The sequence below is a fragment of the Hippocampus zosterae genome, chromosome 3, assembly GCF_025434085.1.
Source record: "Hippocampus zosterae strain Florida chromosome 3, ASM2543408v3, whole genome shotgun sequence".
NCBI lineage: Eukaryota > Metazoa > Chordata > Actinopteri > Syngnathiformes > Syngnathidae > Hippocampus > Hippocampus zosterae.
In genome coordinates, this window is record NC_067453.1 from 26182373 (window position 1) to 26201018 (window position 18646).

Sequence of the window (18646 nt, forward strand, 5' to 3'; positions counted from 1 at the left end):
GCAGTAGGCGGGGGACACCCTGAATCGGTTGCCAGCCAATCGCAGGGCACACATAGACGAACAACCATCCGCACTCACACTCACACCTAGGGACAATTTAGAGTGTTCAATCAGCCTGCCACGCATGTTTTTGGAATGTGGGAGGAAACCGGAGCACCCGGAGAAAACCCACACAGGCCCGGCCGGGGAGAACATGCAAACTCCACACAGGGAGGCCGGAGCTGTAATCGAACCCGGCACCTCTGCACTGTGAAGCCGACGTGCTAACCACTGTACTACCGGGCCGCCCACGATTTATTTTCTATTATTTGTTATATTTCAAAAAGCACACAATATCTTTATTTCCTTTGAACTTTTTACATGGCGATTTATTTTTGAACTTACGTACTAAATTATGATTGTACTGTCATGTAATTTGTATGTTGGGATTGAACATTATTCAGTTTCTTTCCCCGCCCCCCATGCCCCTCACACCATCTCCCGAAAAAAGTGAATTATAATTACAACAACAAAAAAGTCTAACCGTGGAAAACTGTGACCCATTAAATTACAGTTTGACATTATCTTTGTGTTTTATACTTTCCAGATTAACATTTCATCTTATTTTTATGTTGTTGCCGCTTTTCAGTTTGTCCTATCAAGGAGCAGCCACAGCAAATTACTCATGAAAGTTCAACCGTCGTTTCATTTTTCCCCACATGCGTTTGTCGAGGTGAGAAAATAACGCCAAGAAAAGCCGACTAAAACAACCGAACTCGATTTGGGATGAATCAGAAGGACCCTTAAATGGTGGCAGATGTGTGCTTAACTCCAATTTTCAATGAGTTTGAATGGGATGGTGAATTCAGAGCTTAGACACATCCCCTGTTATGAGGGTGTGCACACTTGTGCAAGAGCACTCTCCCAGTTATTAACAACAATTGTGGGAAAGGTTTCGAAATAACTTTTGGTGGTCTCATTTTTCAATATCACAAACTGTCATTTGAACAGGGGTGGGGGAGGGGGGTGTAGACTTTCTTTGTTTTCTTGCGAAATGGTTCTGGTTGCTGGAGCGAACCAAACGCTCACCAAAGGCCGTTCAAGGCGTCCCTTGAACGGCCTTTGGTGAGCGTTTTGGCGCGAGCGGCCGGTCGGAGTCATCGCCGGGCTTTGCGAGGACGCCACCTGTCTGGCTCGGCCTCGCAAGCGTGCGACGTGATAGCAGATAGCGGCCGACAGGTGCTTGTGCCCGCATGTGTTTGTCGGACTTTGTGAAAAACGCGGCCGGCGGCAGCTGAGGGCGAGGCGCTTCTGTCGCCCCCCCCTCGTCCACAAATAGACGCCGCGGCAGTTGCTGGCATCGCAACTGCCTTGCCTGAGCCCACTTGAAACATGCTCCATTACCTCAGGGGGGGGGGGGGGGGGGGGGTTGTTCGTGTCAGCTTTAGTATTAGCTTCAAATGATAAAATACTCACAGTGCCGAGGCGCAGAGTTCGATTCCGGCTCCGGCCTTCCTGTGTGGAGTTTGCATGGTCTCTCCCCCCGGGTTTTCTCCGGGTACTCTGGTTTGTTCCTTGTGTGTCTTCTGTCTGTTTTCTGTGTGCCCTGGCAACCGGGTCAGGGTGTCCGCCGCCAACTGCCCGAAGACACCTGGGATCGGCTACAACACACCCGTGACCCTTGTGAGGATAACATTTGCTTCGTTGAGATGAGAATGGACCAAGAGGAGGTGGATGGGGGGAGGGGGGCTGTTGGCTGATTTCTTTCTAGGTCAAATACGAAGGACTTTTTTAACCCAGACAGGGTTAAACATTCAATGCTTGTGGACCTGGAAGGGCTTCAGTGGCGTGCTGGGCTTTGGTCTGCAGGCTGGCTGGCTTTGGCACAGTAGACAGCTGCACCACGGAGATTCTGGACAAGAGAGAGCACTTATTGTACAAGCAGAGCAAACATATACACACACACACACACACACACACACACACACACGCACAAGATATTTTTATACACTGTACATGTGTACTCTGTTTTGCAGTGGATCGTGTAACTCAGTAAATTTTGGTGTCACACTCTACAGGATAGTGCTTGATAATCAAAAAATGTGCAGCAATAACAGCAAAGAATGTAAAGATTAAAACAATTTGGACTCCCTAACGTCGCGCTTCAGAGTACATTGATATTGTGCCGCTCCTTCTGACGTGCCCGAATTAGCCAGCAGGTGGCAGTATCATCAATGTAGAATGAGTACACAAAGAAGAGAGTCTCTTCTGAGCTCAGTCAGCTGCAGTAATCGCATCTGTCGATTTCCACAAAGGGTAAAAGGATGCCGGTGAAAATGTGTCTGTCTGTTGCTGCACCGTTTGTGTTTAAAAAAAAAAAAGAGTTACAGTTGCAATGTCGTCATTTACTGTTGGTTGCTGTGGTTTGTTTAAATATATAATGTATCAATCTCTTTGTAATGCGTGTGTGTGTGTTTTTTTTAAGAGCTTTACTATTTTCTGATTACAGCGTATGTCAAAATAAGTCTGCCAAAGGTTGGGTTGTAATTCAACAATGTCGAGTCACTCGTCAGTTGAGGTATCACTGAAAGTACAATTTTTTGTTTGTGAACATTCGTTTTGCTCCACGACATTCTTCTCTGTCGTAATGAGCAAGAGTCTCGCATTTATTTTCAGCGTTAGCATTAGCTGGACCACTTAGCATTACATCATACTGTGATCATTACAGTATGATGTAATGCTAAGTGGTTCAGCAAATGCTAACGTGTTTGCTAATTTAGGAAATTCAATCGATTTTCCTGGAATATATTTTCTATCGTGCGTAAAGCATTTTATGACAGATATGCATTTCATTCTGATAAAATTAAGCATTCTAGGTCATTCAGTGTTACTGTATGATGACTGCTCAACCACTTCTTCTCTACTTACAAATACATGGAACCATTTTTTTTTCTTATTTGAGAGAAAGACAGAATTCATTGACTGTTTTTAGTTTATATACATTTTTTTAGGACCTTTTGTCTTGAAAAATGTCAAAGTTGAGAAGCAGCATGGACCACTGTAGGTGCACTCTGGTTATTTTTTGATAATTGTGTAATTGTGTGCAACACTGTTTCAATATTATGACGCAGCGCTTTTCATAGACCGATTTCCGAGAAGTGACGCGTGTGAGGCTTACGCGAGTGCACAAGCCGATTTGTCATCATCCTTGTGACAAGCAGAACAAAGGCATTAGCCCGATCCCCAACATGTTCCAGTAATTTGGTCTACAGTATATACAGTATATATCTATGATAAAAAAAATAGTGATACCCCCCCCCCCTTCCATTCCTCTCCCCCAGCTAAGTTGAACATCCCTGATGGAGACACGATTCAAACATTCAAAACATAAATCTCATTTACACACAGGTGTTGGCTCTCTTTCCTGTTCCCCCACGAATACCATGTTAATTGAAAATGCAAACGCTGTGCTATGAATTTCAAGGTCAATTGTGACATTTCCTTCACATGCCCTGACAAGCGTGAAAGTGCATGGGCCGGCACTGCTTGCTAGCTCGATTTATGTTGCTAAAATAAATAAAAAAGACTATTTGATTGTATATCTGCTTCCATTTCCAGAGCGAGGCAACCTAATATCCCCACAAGGGCGAAAAGCAAAACCCAGAAAAAGAGAAAATTGAATATAGTGGAGCCAGCGCTGCTCATCCAGAGCGCGCAGATGACTTTTGAGGATAGATTGCTGCACTCTGGTTTTCTCATCCGGCATGTTCTCTCTTTTTTTTTTACGGCGAGGATCTTTTCGAGGTAGCAGAAGTGAGGCCTGACGAGAGCAACAGAACCAAGAGAGAGAAGAACTGAAACTCAGGCTCCCTTTTCTGTGCTGCTTTATTAACACCCGCCCCCCCCCCCCCAAAAAAATTTTTAGATTCTTTTTCTTTTTGCTGTCACTCGCTTGCTTACTTGCGACTGAATGACATTAACAGATGCCGGTTAAAGATGAATTTAGATTTTCCTGGTATGATTCTGACCACACACGCAGACTTCTGCAAATGACACACACGGTTGCATCACATCAGACCCTCACACACACTCGCTGCCATCGTGTGTGCCCCCGTTGCGCACCAAACTTGTGTGGGAAATGCAAATATTACAAAACATCACGTCCAAGTAAGGAGAACGCTTACTCGGTAAATATATTTAGCCAAGTATGTTTTTGCCATTTCACGACAAAACAAGTATCAAAGTACAAAGTAGTATTGTTATTTTTTTTTTTTTTTGCTTTGAAAAAAAAAATTAAAAAGTGTCCTGACGTTGTGCCTCAACATACAAGCATCTCTGTCACTCAAAGCTTTTCAGTCATCCATAGCAGTGGTCCCCAAACGCCGGAGCCGTGGACCGGTACCGGTCCGTGGGTCATTTAGTACCGGGGAAATTTGGGGTGTGGGGGTCGGGGGGGTAGAATAAAAGGCCCAGCCAGGAGACAGAAATATTTTTCATGTATCAGGAGTCCTACTTCAAATACGGATTTATCTCAACGGGAGATTCCTACGCACCAAGCCCACTCTTCGTAATATGCGGCAATGGTGACTCGTATTTTTCATGCACTTTGTATTTGCTGTGTATCTTATTTTCAAGGCACGTTTAACCGTTACCATAGCGACCAGAGAGTGTGGCTGCCAGATAGGACGTTCTTCGTGTCATGATTTGTGTTTATTATTACGTTTAGAAAATAGCACAGTTTGGTTGTACTTATTTTGTCTTATCTATTCCACACCTTAAAAGCCGGCCCCTTAAAATATTGTCTGACGTTAAACCATCCCGTGGGGCAAAAAAGGTTGGGGACCGCTGATTGAAATGAAGGAGGGAGGGTGGGGTGGGGTGGGGTGGGGGGGTCAGCATGACTCATCAAATATGACTGAGTCAAGCTAATTGCGAGCACGGGCAAGAGCTAAGGTGAGCGCCAAGGGCCTAGTGGCGCCTGATGACGCAGTCAGGAAGCATGAAGAGGAACTTGCGGCTTTATATGAAGTGCTGGGGAGGCTAACAGGAAAAGATAACCAGTAAGTGGGGACACTTGCTGGCATATGGCAGACAGTGCAAGGAAAAGGACGGTCTTGGGCGATTCGCTGGAATTTCCTCGTGGCTGGCTGCGGTCGTGTTTGGGTGGCGTTGATGGACTGTGAAGGGAAGACGTGACTTTTTCTTGTGCAAGAAAAAAACACTGTTGCATCATCGTGGCTACACTTTGACCTCTTCGCTTGTAGTCTTGGGGTTTTTGTTTTTGTTTTGTTTTTTGTCACAACCGTTTCACTCAATCCAATGAGGTGCTGGAGAAATCAGTCTGACATGCACACATGGGGGACTGCGCAAAAGGATTTGGCTTGTTGTTTTTAGCAAGGCAAAATGATCAGATAGTATTTTTGTTCTTACTCCTTTTAAGATGATTTGAGTTGGTAAAAGTGGTTGTTTCTCACTTGCGGGGTAATAAAAAATAAACAAATAAAGTCATTCCAATGAATCTAAATTGCTAGCTAGTTGTCCCATTTGCTAGTTGGTGATCCAAGCTAGTTGATGATTAGTCACTTGGCAAAAGTAGCTGTGTCCATTTCACCGCAAAGAATATGTTTAATTAAATGATCAAATCATTCCATTATCAATGATAGTTAAGTCGCTAAAGCTTTGATAGCGGGCAGCATTTTGTTAATTCTAGCTAGCTAGCCAGCGAACAACTCGCTAGTTAGCATTCTAACCCTTCTTAATAACTTTGCTATTTAATTTTAGTTCAGTATTCGTATTTACCATCTCAAAAGTGACTCGTGAAAAGGGGGGGCGAGGCAATTTTTTTTAGCCTGTTCAACATTTTTGTTGTCACTGCTTAATTATTGTGTCGGTGTGTCGAGTTTGCCTCCGGTTGTCTGCAGTCAAAAAAATTTAAAAAAGCACGCACACTCACACACAACAAGAAGCAGCCCCGTTCTAAGAACGTGTAATTACAGGTTGTTTGACACAACTTCTATCATGGTACACATGTTGACTTCACAAGGTAAACCCAGTACTTCAATAAAAGGATTAAAAGATTACCGGTTAATGATGAGCACATGTCTGTCAGGTGGGTTCACATTGTGCGAGTAGTTTTACTTTATCTTACCATAATAGCTACTCTGCGGCCACGTCTTTCCTGTACGTGTTAACACCAATTTCGTGGCCGCAAAACACTATTTGTTATGTAAGAGGAAATGAGCGAATCACGATACGCTGGACTTGACAACACCAAACAGTTTTCCGAAAGAATGGATGGAGCAAATGTACAGTATGTCCTCTCTTCTATTTTTCACAAAAAGGTCGCCTTGATTGAATGTCTCACTCGACCTCATGCAACTCTGTTCTGCATATGATCAGAAGCAGACTATTCTGTTTATTTTTCTTAACTTATTCACAAAAGTAAATCTGTTCTCTTCATTGCCAGATGTTATTTCACCTTCACAGCCAGGACTTATAGACACCTTCTGTGGTCATGAATGATGATATTTTCTGTCTACAAATGAGTATTTTGTGCGCAGCTCATACCCAATTAACGACCGCCAAATTTTGTGCATACATTCGAACTACTTTTGAGGCCACAAATTTGCAACCCCCCCCCTCCCCATGTGACCAAATGGAACTTTTTTACACAAATGCAATTTTCTTCAACGGATGTTTGCCTGAGACAGCCAAGATCAGTCATCACAAGTTGGCTAGCGCACGCACACACACACACACACACACACACACACACACACACACACACACACACACACACACACACACACACAGTTAGTTAGTCAACCAGCAAGCCAACTAGTCAAGCAGTCAGTCTGAGATTGGGGCTCTTGACCCCCCCACCCCTCCAACACCACCACCTTTGTCTGCACAGAGAAGGCCCAGACACAACAGTGGCCGGGCCCTGGCCCCTCACAATGGCCCTCCACACAAAGGCCCACACACTGGGACAATGGGCCTGGCTCAGGATGGGGGTGGTTGACTTGAGCTGAGGTTACCCACCTGCACACTTCGGGACCGGACCCCAACTCGCGGGCTCACCTCACAACACGCGCATGCAGAAACACTCGCCGGTTGCAGGTGGCTCCCTGCGGTTGGCTCACAGGAAGCGGGGGAGACGACAGAAGACGCAGGTGGAGTGTCTTCCAAGTGCCCCACGTGGTCAACCGCAGCAATGTTTCTCTTCAGAGGGGGCGGGAAACAAAGTAGAAAAGAAAATCAGAAACGTTTCAATATTGTGTATTCATTTTCACGCATGATTGAAATACCGTGCCATCTGACAAACGGAACACAAAATGTGAGCAGCGTTCCTCCATTCATACTCACACACACAAATTGGATCTTTCCGTGCACTCACACAGACAAATCCTAATTTGAATGAAGTCAGGACATTCTGTAAAACACAACTAAAAACAGGCTACAATGATTTACATTTTTTTTCCAACCTATATTCAGCTGAATGCACAACAAAGACAAAATATTTCAAGTTCAAACTCATGAATAGTATTGGGCTTTGGCGGCAAATATTCTTATTTAGAAATTTGCAAATACTTACATTTCTGCGAAAGAAAACCTAGACAGGGTATTATTGGAGGAATCCACTCACATTCTTGCCTGAAGTACAAATTCAGTTGCTTGACAGTCAGGGGTCTCCAATGTCATGTTTTGCACTTCTTAATGCAGCACACCATTGCAATAGGAGACGGGTCTGGACTGCTGGCAGGCCAGTTTAGTATTCACACTCTTACTTCGAAGCCGCGCTGTTGAAACACGTGTCGAATGTGGCCTGGCAACAATCCGGATGGTCCTTTTCCTCTTTGGCCTGGAATGACAGGACGATTTTCAGAAACAATCCAAAATGTGGACTCGTCATACCACATTGCACTTTTTCTACTTTGCATCAGCCCAGAGAAGCCGGCAGCATGAAAAAAAAAAAAAATTCTTCGCAAAATATCTTTGTGGTGTAATTAATTGAAAATAGGTTTGAAGAGGGGTTGTAACATGTATTTGTGTTTTATTCATGTTTTACACAACGTCCCAATTTTGTTGGAATTGGAGCTTCAGCTACACGAAGGCAACACACGTGTTGGGAAACTATATTGTGCACGTTGGTGCTTTCGGCATTTCACCTCTGCTGTCGTTGATTCACATTTTTCCGTTTGCCGTGATAAGTGCGGACAATGTTACCGGCTGAAGAAGAGCGGTCTGCTCGCTACTTGCCTTTGGATTGAACCAACAGCCTGTCAATCAGTCCGATCCAAGTTGAACCTTGAGCAAATTGAAAACAGAAAACAACCCAAGAACATTTTGGAGAGAAAAAAAAAGCCACAAGTGTAATTGGATTCAATTTTAACTTTTAATTGATTGCAACACATTTTATGTCCACACATTACAAACAAAAACAATGCACATCAAAATATCTTATTAGGCTCAGTTTGCGACCTTGTTGATAAGAAGGGGGGGAAAAACTACCACAAATATGGTTTTAAAAAATAATACAATTATAATAATAAAGTAAATGCCACTTTGGATAACCGTGAATCAATTTTTTTTATATTCTACATTAAAAAAAAAGCTTGACATAAATAAGTTAGTATAATTTCTGTGAGGGGTTTTGTTTGTCAATTTTTTTTTTTTACAAAATAATATACAAAGAAAATATTTACACAAAAATACACAGGCAATAGTGACTGCATTTCTGAGACGAGCTGGTCTCCGTCTGGTCCAGTTCGACACTGGGATTGGAACATTCGCCCCCCCCCCAAAAAAAAAAGCTTCTAGATGCCAACATCAGCATCCTCAGCAGGCTAAACACAAATTTTGCAATGCAGTTTTAGTTCAAGGTCATCACAAAGTCAAACTATGTGAAGTCAAAAGAAGCACTTGGCAGCCACCGGTTTGGTCTTGTAAGAACATTCATATCAGGATTAAGGCAGGTGACTTGACAAAGAGGAGGACGAACACACGTGCCCTACGACCCTTTCGCACCAATCTTGACTTTTTTTTTCTTTTCTTCAAAAAGTACCTCAACTCCATCGCACTGTTTGAATAAAGGCTGAGGTGTGCAAGGAACACAAAAAGGAAATTAGATTCTGAGAAACTTTAAAATAATAATAATAATAAAAATAACTAAAAATCCTCCATCAGAAGTATTAGGGCCATTTAAATAAGAACTTTGCAATCCTGTGAAGGGAACAGACAATGGTCACAACACATTTGTACCGTTCTTCACCGACAAGTTTGGAAGTGTGAAGATACACTGTCGAGAAACTGAAGCGATGTTTCTTTTTTTTTCTCTCACACACACACGCACACAAACTTTTTTTTTTTTAACCGAGTCAAAGTCAAAACTGCCTTTAAGTATATAAAACAGCATTTTGGAAATCAAACTACACTGCAATTCTTCACGTCAAATCAAAATTCACACTGTGTCTTTTTAAATTTTATATACATATCTATATATATTATATAGATATCTATATATATATATAAAGGGATTTTCAAATCACACTGTTGTCTTATGTGCTACATATGGAGAGAAATTATAATTTATATACACACACAGGTAGTACAAAAAAAAATAAGGAGCAAAGGAACAGAACTCAAACAAACTCAAATTGCACAATGCTACATCGACTGCTTTTCAGAGGCAGTAACTTTAAACAAAAACAACAAATTTCCGTTTTGAGTGCCACAACTTTGTTTTTTTTTTGTTAGTGTTTTTCTGAATCAGTGCTTCAACAGCATCCTCGAAGAGAGCTGATATGTGTACTTCCTCTTCTTCCAAAACGAAGAAAAAAAAAAGGCGACTGACATACGCAGAGGAAATGCATCTTCAACTCTGTGAAAGGAAGAAAAAAAAAAGCGGAGTTATTCAGATGAGACTCGGGCCATACATATTACAATGACAAATTGTAGACCTAACTGTATAAATCTAAATCACAAAAAAAGCATGCAACCTCAATAAAACGGAAAAATTATTCCACACTTTTAGTCAGTAAACAAAGTAATTCTCATCAACAGATCAAAACATTATTTAAACAGCCATGTTGCATCATTATTTGAAGTACGACAAAGGTGTGAAAAGAAACCCTAAAAATGGGAATTAAAGTTCTCCCTGTGGCAAAACACGCAAATGAGGTTGTCCGCTTTTGATTTTGAACCAGGCACACAAAAAAATACATTAAAAAAAATCTAAATAGAAATATAAGCATTCTATATAAAATGGCAAACCATCTAATGGCCTCTGGCAGAATTGCACTGATTTGTGACTTGTACTTTTTGAACACCAAAATGTTGAACAGATCAAATAAAAACGGCTCTCGAGCGCGACACACCATGCAAATTGCAAACGCAGAGCATGATTACAGCACAGGCTTCAAGGCAATGCAGAGCGGAATGAAATGGCACCTTCCAAAAAAAAAAAGACAACTATTCAATAGGTTAAGAATCGAAACAAGAGCAAACACTACTATGCGTGCCAAAAGCTGCACTGTGAATAATAAAATCCCCCTAAATTAGGCTTCAAGCTCCCCAACAAGCAAACCAGGAGGTGGCTGGGTTACAAACATCTTCAAGTAAGTGCACAGAGCATGCTTGGAACATAGTAAAAAAAAAAAAAGTAAACATTTATATCTATTACACTCACTTAATTCTCAAACGGCGCCCCAAAAACGTGTTCGTTTGGAGTTGAAGCACACAGAGGCGTCGACAGATGTGCACGCAAAGAACCCCCACCCCCACCCCCGGACGTGCACGCTCGTGACGGTAGTGGCTGCTGACGTGTTACTACTACTACTACTACGACCACTACTACTACGACGACGACTACCACGCTCTACGCCCGCACACCAGTTGTTTACAACTTTACCAACTAGGTGCAGTGGGGAAAATCATAAAAATTTATTTAAAAAAAAAAAATAAGGAGCGCGCACCCCTGGCGCGCGCACACACCTGTGCGCGGGCGTTCGTGGACGCGTATCCACGCCCAAGCACCGCGACAAAATATATTACGAGCACTTGCGTCATGCGAACGTTTGAAAATTCACACGACGTAAACTACACTGAATTTTCATTTTAGATTTTTTATTATCATCGAAGTACTGCGAGACCTGATTTTCACCTCTGTGAATGCTATTTCAGTTGGAATATTTATTTGTACGTTCACATGAAGCTAAACTTTTACTACTAATATAATGGCAGTAGCAGTTAAGGGAATATCTTCCCTCTAAAACAATCAATATATATTTTTTGTGAACGTTTAATCACTGGTGGGTGCGCCTTTGAACCAAAAAAAAGAAATCCTCACCGCCCGTCTCACGTTTGCCTCCCCGGGCTTCCGCTGCTCTTTCTGGGCGTGTGTTCAGCGGAGCGACTCCGGTTCGGATACTCAGCCGGGCTGCTGTGCGGCCTCTTACTTTGGGTTGAGGGCTCTGGGAAAATCATTAAAATGTGTCAAAAATAAAATAAAGAAAGAGAAAATGGGGCGGACACAATGTGGAGTAGTCCGGTCGGGGATTAAGTACCGTGACAGGCAGGTCTCTTCCTTAAAGCGGTGCACTGCTCCGGACACGACGTCGGCCCACCGGCTCGCTCTTCCGCGGGCTCGCCGACAACACAGCGGTGGTTCCCGTTTACATCCAAACGGTTATTCCCCGAACTCCTTCGCTCCAGACGCGTATAGAAGTCCGGCACATCGCGACAGTCCACCAGCTCCCAGCGGAGCCCGGCGTCGTTTTCCAGCGGGCTGTGCGAGGCGAAGTCGAAGCTCCACTTGGCGACGGCGGCCGCCTCGAGCTCCCGCAGGTGTCCCTTTAAATCCCGGCGGAGCTCGTCGTGGTCCACCGAGCCGAAGAGGATCCGGCAGGCTGACGGTTTCGGGTGCTCCGACAAGCGCGGCTCGCTCCGCTCCAACGTCGGGCTGCCGCTGGAAAGTCGAACATCGGACATCTTTCTTTTTTATGTTTTGTCGTTTTCTGTTTTAATCCCCCACCCCGTTCCGCTCCACCACGGAGAAAGACCCACGAAAACAACCGGGAGAGTCCACTTTTTTTCGGCGTGAACGAAAACAATTGTACGCTGGTTAAGATCTTCCCAAAAAATAGTCAAACGCGACGTAGGGTAAAGATGGAGAAAACCCGTTCACGCCATTAAAACGTCAACCGCTTTAGCTCGCCTCGCTTTCGTCAACTCCCAACCGCTTCTTGTCACTTTAAATCCGCTGGAGGGGGGGAAAACAAAACAAACAACAAAAAAAACAGGACGACAGCGCACACACGAGCTTCTCCGAAGCCAATATGGCGATTGAGTCGACGTACTTTAGAGTTTGAGAGCTTGACTGCAGAGTCGAAAGGGAGGGGCGGGGACAACAATGATTGACACGCAGGCGCTGTTTAAATAGAAAGGGCATTTCTCATTGGCCCAAAGCGTTTTAAGCCCACCCACTTCTGTTAAGGTGGCTAACGCAGGATGAGTGGGTGGGACCAAACAAACAAACAACTACCTTTTTTGTTTTGCTCAGTGTTGCACGCAACCCATAAAAAAATCGTTGACATGTGACGTAACAAAGAATTTATAATTTTCAGCACGTTTGGCGTGGACAAGTTACTTGACGTGTATCCGTGACTGCAGTCTTAACACGAATTTTTGACACGTGTTTACCCCCCCCAAATAAATCATAAATTATAAGCGATTTATTTATATTTACATCCACCTTAAAGAAATGACAAGTCAGATAAAGTATTTCCTGTCCAGGATGATGTCCCTCCTTGGACACAACACACTTTCACAATTGATTTTGATTGATTTTCTCTGAAAGTGGTCCTTAAACGTTTTGGAAGGACCACCTCAAATAATACTTAGCTCTCCCAATACCACCATCATGAAAAGTGTCTGCATTTTTGCAAGACATTATGGTATTAAGTACACTTGAGGAACGTAAGATCTCAAATTGAAAATAATTATTCAATTTGTATGTACATAAATTAAATGAAAAATCAAACTAAATGAATGTTGGAAGACATTCAATGCAAATGTATTGCGCTTGAAAGTTAAATAAAACTGAACTCCACAAAATGTACAGTTTTGGATTAAAAAGCGAGTATAACCTCATGAACACTTTGAACATTCAATTCAGTACCACGAATTGTACACATCCCACATTTTTACAATCACTTTCTGTGACATTGTAAGATAAGCTAACCTTTATTTGTCCCACACTGGGGACATTTGCAGTCTACAGCAGTAAAATGGGGGGGATAAAGCGTTTCATTGCACAAAATAAAGAGATGGATTTGGGATTTTCTTGAGCTAGGTTCGGCAAGTGCTATTCATTTTTTTGCAACAGATTACAAAAAAATAAAATAAAAGGCCCGAAGAGTCTGAATTACGACGACGACCTTATTTGAGGCATTATACCATTTGTGATTTTCCTATTTTGGTCACATACCGAACAAGGTATTTAAGGAGAAATAACGGTTCAAGGGTAATGAAAGGTGTTAGCCCCCCACCCCCGCCCCAAATGAGACCATTTACTTTAGAAGGAACGAGCTGTTCCAGTCTGCCGTCACCATTTCGTTAAAGGGTGATAAGATAAGATATCCTTTATTCGTCCCACACTGGGGAAATTTACAGCCTCCAGCAGCAAGAATGTATGTAGAAAGAAGAAAGAAAGAGAAAAAAAACAACAAACATCTTTCAATTAAATGCAATATGAACACAAAATGGATAAATCGCAGTACTATTTACAATTTTCCTTCACATCATTTAATTATTATTATTATTATGATTGTTATTTTTTATTCATCAGCCTGACAGCAGTCGGTAGGAACGAGCGTTGGTATCTCTCCTTCTTGCAGCGCGGGTGTAACAGTCTCTGGCTGAAGGAGCGACCGAGTGCTGTCAGGGCGGGCTGGAGGGGGTGGAAGGGACTGGCCATCATAGCTTTTAGCTTAGTTAGCATCCTTCTGTCACCCACCTCCTCCAGAGTGTCAAGGGAGCAACCCAGGACAGAACTGGCCTTCCTGACCAGTCGCTCCAGTCTCTTTCTGTCCCGGGCCGAGATGCTGCCTGACCAGCAGACAATGCCATAATGGATGGCCGAGGCCACCACCGAGTTATAGAACGTCTTAAGGAGTGACCCCTGAACCCCAAAAGACCTCAGTTTCCTGAGTAGGAAGAGTCGGCTCTGTCCTTTCCTAATCAGGGTGTCCGTGTTTGTAGACCAGTCCAGTTTGTCGTTCAGAAGAACACCAAGGTACTTGTAGGAGGTCACCCTCTCTATGTCCATACCCTGGATGTTCATCGGTGCTGGTGAGGACTTTTTCCTGCAGAAATCCACAACCAACTCCTTAGTTTTCCTAGGGTTGATCTGGAGGAGATTCTGCTGGCACCAGTCCACAAAGTCCTTTATCAGTCCCCTGTACTCCCGATTGTCCCCTTCTGTAATGAGGCCTACAATCGCAGAGTCATCGGATGTCGCCCCCTGCTGTTCATTCCTCAGCGCTTCTAGCGGCAGTTAAAAAGTGAGCAGGCGAGAGGCAACATTTAAATAAAATCCATTTAATTACCATAGTGATATAAATGACCTCTGTACAATATTTATATGCAAAAAACAAAAACAAAAAAAGGCCACGTCCACACACCTTTCAAAGACCGAGCCATTTGATAATATAGAAGTTTCTTTTGCCCACTCGGAGCAGCGTGAGTCCGTTGGCCAGGATGTGGAGCTTGGGGATCAGCACCTGCTCCGGGTTATCAGTCCGCTTGTGATTGAGCCACACGGCCCCCTCCGAAACCATCTGATACCTGCACACACACACATACACACACACGCAAGAGTCCGTCAAATATAAAGCATTCACGTCAGCGTTGGCAAACAATCCCCGCGCCACCGTCGTCTCAATTACGACGGCGCGATGGCGTGACAGTCAAGAGGTGGCTGACGTTTCAAGGGTTGAAATGAGTGCTTTTGTGAACGGAGTGTGACCAAGACCTGCCTGACGCCCCACTCTCAGGCGCTGACGATGTTCTAAGTGTATATAATTAGCGCGGTCTCCAAAGTGTAATGACTGTTTTGGTGGTTGCAGCCAGCGTCGTGATGGCTTTGATTATCCGTCTGGGTCACGAAAAAAAAAAAGAGCATAAGCTTCAAAACCATGGCCGACCCTCGGAAATGCAACCAATACAAGCGGTATGCGAATGGGCAAAGTGTTTTTCTTTCTCACGTTAAATCTAACACATAAAGATTGCCACAAGAGAGAAAAGATGACGGTAATTATTGGAGAACAAAAAAATGAATACGCAGCAACACTTTACTAAGCATTCCATTCATCTTTCTAACCAGTTAAACAATCTTTTAATATGCCATGAAGGGGGGGGGGTTGAGAGTATATGGAAAGAAACCTTTTTTTTTTAACTTTAGAAACATTTCTTTGATTTTATTATTCATTCATTCATTCATCTTCCGAGCCGCTTGATCCTCACTAGGGTCCGCGGGGGGGTGCTGGAGCCCATCCCAGCTGTCTCCGGGCAGTAGGCGGGGGACACCCTGAACCGGTTGCCAGCCAATCGCAGGGCACACATAGACGAACAACCATCCAAGCTCACACTCACACCTAGGGACAATTTAGAGTGTTCAATCAGCCTGCCACGCATGTTTTTGGAATGTGGGAGGAAACCGAAATACCCGCAGAAAACCCACGCTGGCATGGGGAGAACGTGCAAAGTCCACACAGGGAGGCCGGAGCTGGAATCGAACCCGGTACCTCTGCACTGTGAAGCCCACGTGCTAACCACTGAACTACCGGGCCGCCCTTTGATTTTATTATTATTGTTTAAATGTTTTTTTTTTTTGTTATTCAATTTAACCGGCAACAGAGCAGGAGGCTGAACATTTACCTGAAATACGATCAGTTCAAGCTCAACGTGTGTGTGTGTGTACCCTTTGGGACCCTCCGGTACGGCATTGACGCTGCGGCAGGCGTCAATGATGGTGGTCCCCGGCTCCAGCAGCTGTTCATGGAAGGGAGCCTCTCGGAAGAGCTCCTGCAGCTCCAGGTCGCTCATGTCCTCCAGCGCCCGCACGCTGCTGTGGTACAGAGTGTCGGTGCATCTGCAGGAAACAACGGGTTTATAACTTCCAGAAGCATCGACTCGGCCAAAATTTTGCTCCCTTCGCCAACAGTGGCCATCGCTCGTCGCTCAGTGAGAAAGGGGGCTTTCGGAAGAAGAAAAAAAAAATCAATCTGTGCAGGTCTCTATCTTGTTGTATGATTTGTTTTTTTTCTCCATGTACAGCACTTTGTAAGCAGCAGCGTCTGTTTTAAAGTGCTCTCTAAATGCAGTTGAGGTCAAGGGAGTTGGCATGCTTCGAATTTTCTTGCTCTAAATACAGCGCAGCAGAAAAAGGCTTCTGACCTCTTGGCACTCTCGAGGCCCTCCTTTCCGTGTACCAGTTTCGTCACCTCGGCTGCCAGTCGTTTATGTGCCAGCCGTTTACCAGGATCTGCTCGCTGCTGCGCCATCAGGCTCTCCACCTCGGTCAGCGGCAGAAAGGTGAACAGCTTCAGGTACCTTCCGGGCAATAAAGACGAGTCCAATACAAACACTCTACTCGGCAGGCGTCGAATTTTGCGGCGCCCCACCCTTCCACGCTGGCGTCAGGCTGCCGGAGGAAAAACTGGTAGAGCTCGAAAGGGGACGTCCTGTCGCGGTTGAGCCACACGGCGTTGCCCGCCGTCTTGCCCAGCTTGTCGCCCGTCGTGCTGGTGACCAGCGGGAGGGTGAGGCCGTACACCTCCTCCCCGCTCACTCTGTTGGGAAGCACAGGCAAAAGGCGCTACACAAACTTATCCTCGTGGCTGAGATAAGTCTGAACGGACACTTCAATGTTTCGGGATGGTAGTTTGTATATGGGGATATTTACTTGTTAATGAAGTCGTGGCCGGACATGAGGTTGCCCAGCTGGTCAGTGCCCCCCAGTTGGATCTTGCAGCCGTATATTTGGTTCAGGTGGTAGAAGTCGTAGGCCTGGAATGCCTGGTAAGTGAACTCGGTCAGGCTCATCCCCTCCGAGCTACGCAGCCTGGACTGGACGCTGTGGCGGCTCAGCATGGTGCCCATGCGGAAGTGTCTTCCGGACTCCGCCAGGAACCCCACCACGTTCCAGTCTTTGTACCAGCTCATGTTGTTCAGTACCGTCACGGTTCCCGGCGTCTTGGAGCCGTCGTGGAAGTGCAGCTCGTGGTTCGTGAAAATCCTGTGGATGCTCTCGCGGATGCCGCGCGTGTTCTCCTCCACGGCTTCCGCGGACAGCCGCTCCCGCTCGCCCGTTTTTCCGCTCGGGTCGCCGATTTGCGCCGTGGCCCCGCCGAGCACGGCGATCACATGGTGACCGGCGCTTCGGAAGTGCAGCAGGCCGATGAGGGCGAGCAGGTTGCCGACGTGTAGGCTGTCCGCAGTGGGGTCAAAGCCGCAGTAGACGGTCTGAGCGCAGGACTGCAGCAGGCGAGGGAGTCTGTCATGCGCCGCGTCATCCGGGAAAGAGTCCTTCACAATTCCGCGTTTATTAAGACCGCGTAGTAGCCCATTACATACAGAAACCGAACGGTGAAATTTGCATTTTAGTGCAAAGCTTGCAGGTTGTGGAACGCAAGACCGGTGTCGTAAAACTCGGGCCACGGACGCCGCCATGTTGACCACATGAGACCGGAAAAGGGAGGATTCTAAGTGGTGGCTTATTTAGAAGAGCGAGCGCTCTCTAGTGTAGCGGAAGCGCAACTGCAACTGCACAAACACTTCAATGCTAGAGAGCGCCACAATTTTATTTCTTCGTGATTTCATTAGTAAATAAAAGTGCAAGTTGGACTTTCTTTCAGCAACTATTTTTACTATAAATGTGATGCAATGTAATGTATTTTCAGATGGAATCAAAGTGCACAAAAATTCATTTTGAATGTTCTTTTTTTAATTTTGGAAATCCATTCAATGTCAGGTTATGTCATTTCAATGCCGAGCTATACATTCCTCATACACATTTACAGTATCATGTAACAATTTAACAAGCCACAATTGGTAAAGACATCACGTCCTTGTTGCGTCTCTGCCTTCGCCATAAAAGCAAGTTGACAAAAACAATCATACCAGCTTATTCCTATGACAACTGCAATCAAAAGTAGCATTTCGTCAGAAATTAGGGAAGAGAGACAAAAAAAGGTTATGTGAATCAGTACATTTGGCAGAATACTATAGTTGATAGTGAAGAGTTAGAAAATGAAGAACAGTACGTCTAATGTCTCCTGAGTACAAAGGAACACTAGGTTTCCTTGATTTTTTTTGTTTTTAAATCCCTTTCAACACACATACACAAAAACATTCCGACATTAAGAAGACACGTCACATTTTCCTCTTTTGGGCCCAGTTGGTGAACATGACATTATTTTCAACCTTTTTTTAAATTTATGATTCTTCACTGTGTATCATCTAACGCTATAACGCCATTTCCCGTTTACTCGTACCTGTTGAGTCACACGCGCAAACCCAAATGTGTACACCTGATTTTAATCTCAATCGTTTTATATATAATTGTTTGCAGAAAACAAATCTTTCCATGAGTAGAGGAGGCCACAAT

At 44.4% G+C, this 18646-nt stretch overlaps 2 protein-coding genes across 2 annotated transcripts; both read right to left on the bottom strand.

Moving 5' to 3' along the window:
* Positions 1-9299: 9299 nt before the first annotated feature.
* Positions 9300-12356, bottom strand: cdkn1bb (cyclin-dependent kinase inhibitor 1Bb). Its single transcript, XM_052060786.1, has 3 exons — positions 11544-12356; positions 11327-11450; positions 9300-9859 (listed from the first exon to the last, which is right to left on the bottom strand). Exons 1-2 carry the CDS (start codon positions 11965-11967, stop codon positions 11335-11337), a joined length of 540 nt encoding a protein of 179 aa, XP_051916746.1. The 5' UTR covers positions 11968-12356; the 3' UTR covers positions 9300-9859; positions 11327-11334.
* Positions 12357-14561: 2205 nt separating this feature from the next.
* Positions 14562-17756, bottom strand: yars2 (tyrosyl-tRNA synthetase 2, mitochondrial). Its single transcript, XM_052060779.1, has 5 exons — positions 16943-17756; positions 16662-16829; positions 16435-16590; positions 15959-16129; positions 14562-14823 (listed from the first exon to the last, which is right to left on the bottom strand). Exons 1-5 carry the CDS (start codon positions 17707-17709, stop codon positions 14664-14666), a joined length of 1422 nt encoding a protein of 473 aa, XP_051916739.1. The 5' UTR covers positions 17710-17756; the 3' UTR covers positions 14562-14663.
* Between the last annotated feature and the right edge of the window lie 890 nt (positions 17757-18646).

What these genes read in the sequence shown, in the direction of transcription:
- cdkn1bb (XM_052060786.1), bottom strand. Translation starts at nt 11,967, where the DNA reads ATGTCCGATGTTCGACTTTCCAGCGGCAGCCCGACGTTGGAGCGGAGC. An exon ending in GAAGAGACCTGCCTGTCACG is followed by an intron (nt 11,451 to 11,543) that starts GTACTTAATCCC and finishes TGATTTTCCCAG; the next exon opens with AGCCCTCAACCCAAAGTAAG.
- yars2 (XM_052060779.1), bottom strand. Translation starts at nt 17,709, where the DNA reads ATGGCGGCGTCCGTGGCCCGAGTTTTACGACACCGGTCTTGCGTTCCA. An exon ending in CCTGACGCCAGCGTGGAAGG is followed by an intron (nt 16,591 to 16,661) that starts GTGGGGCGCCGC and finishes ATTGCCCGGAAG; the next exon opens with GTACCTGAAGCTGTTCACCT. An exon ending in GTACCGGAGGGTCCCAAAGG is followed by an intron (nt 14,824 to 15,958) that starts GTACACACACAC and finishes GTGTGTGTGCAG; the next exon opens with GTATCAGATGGTTTCGGAGG.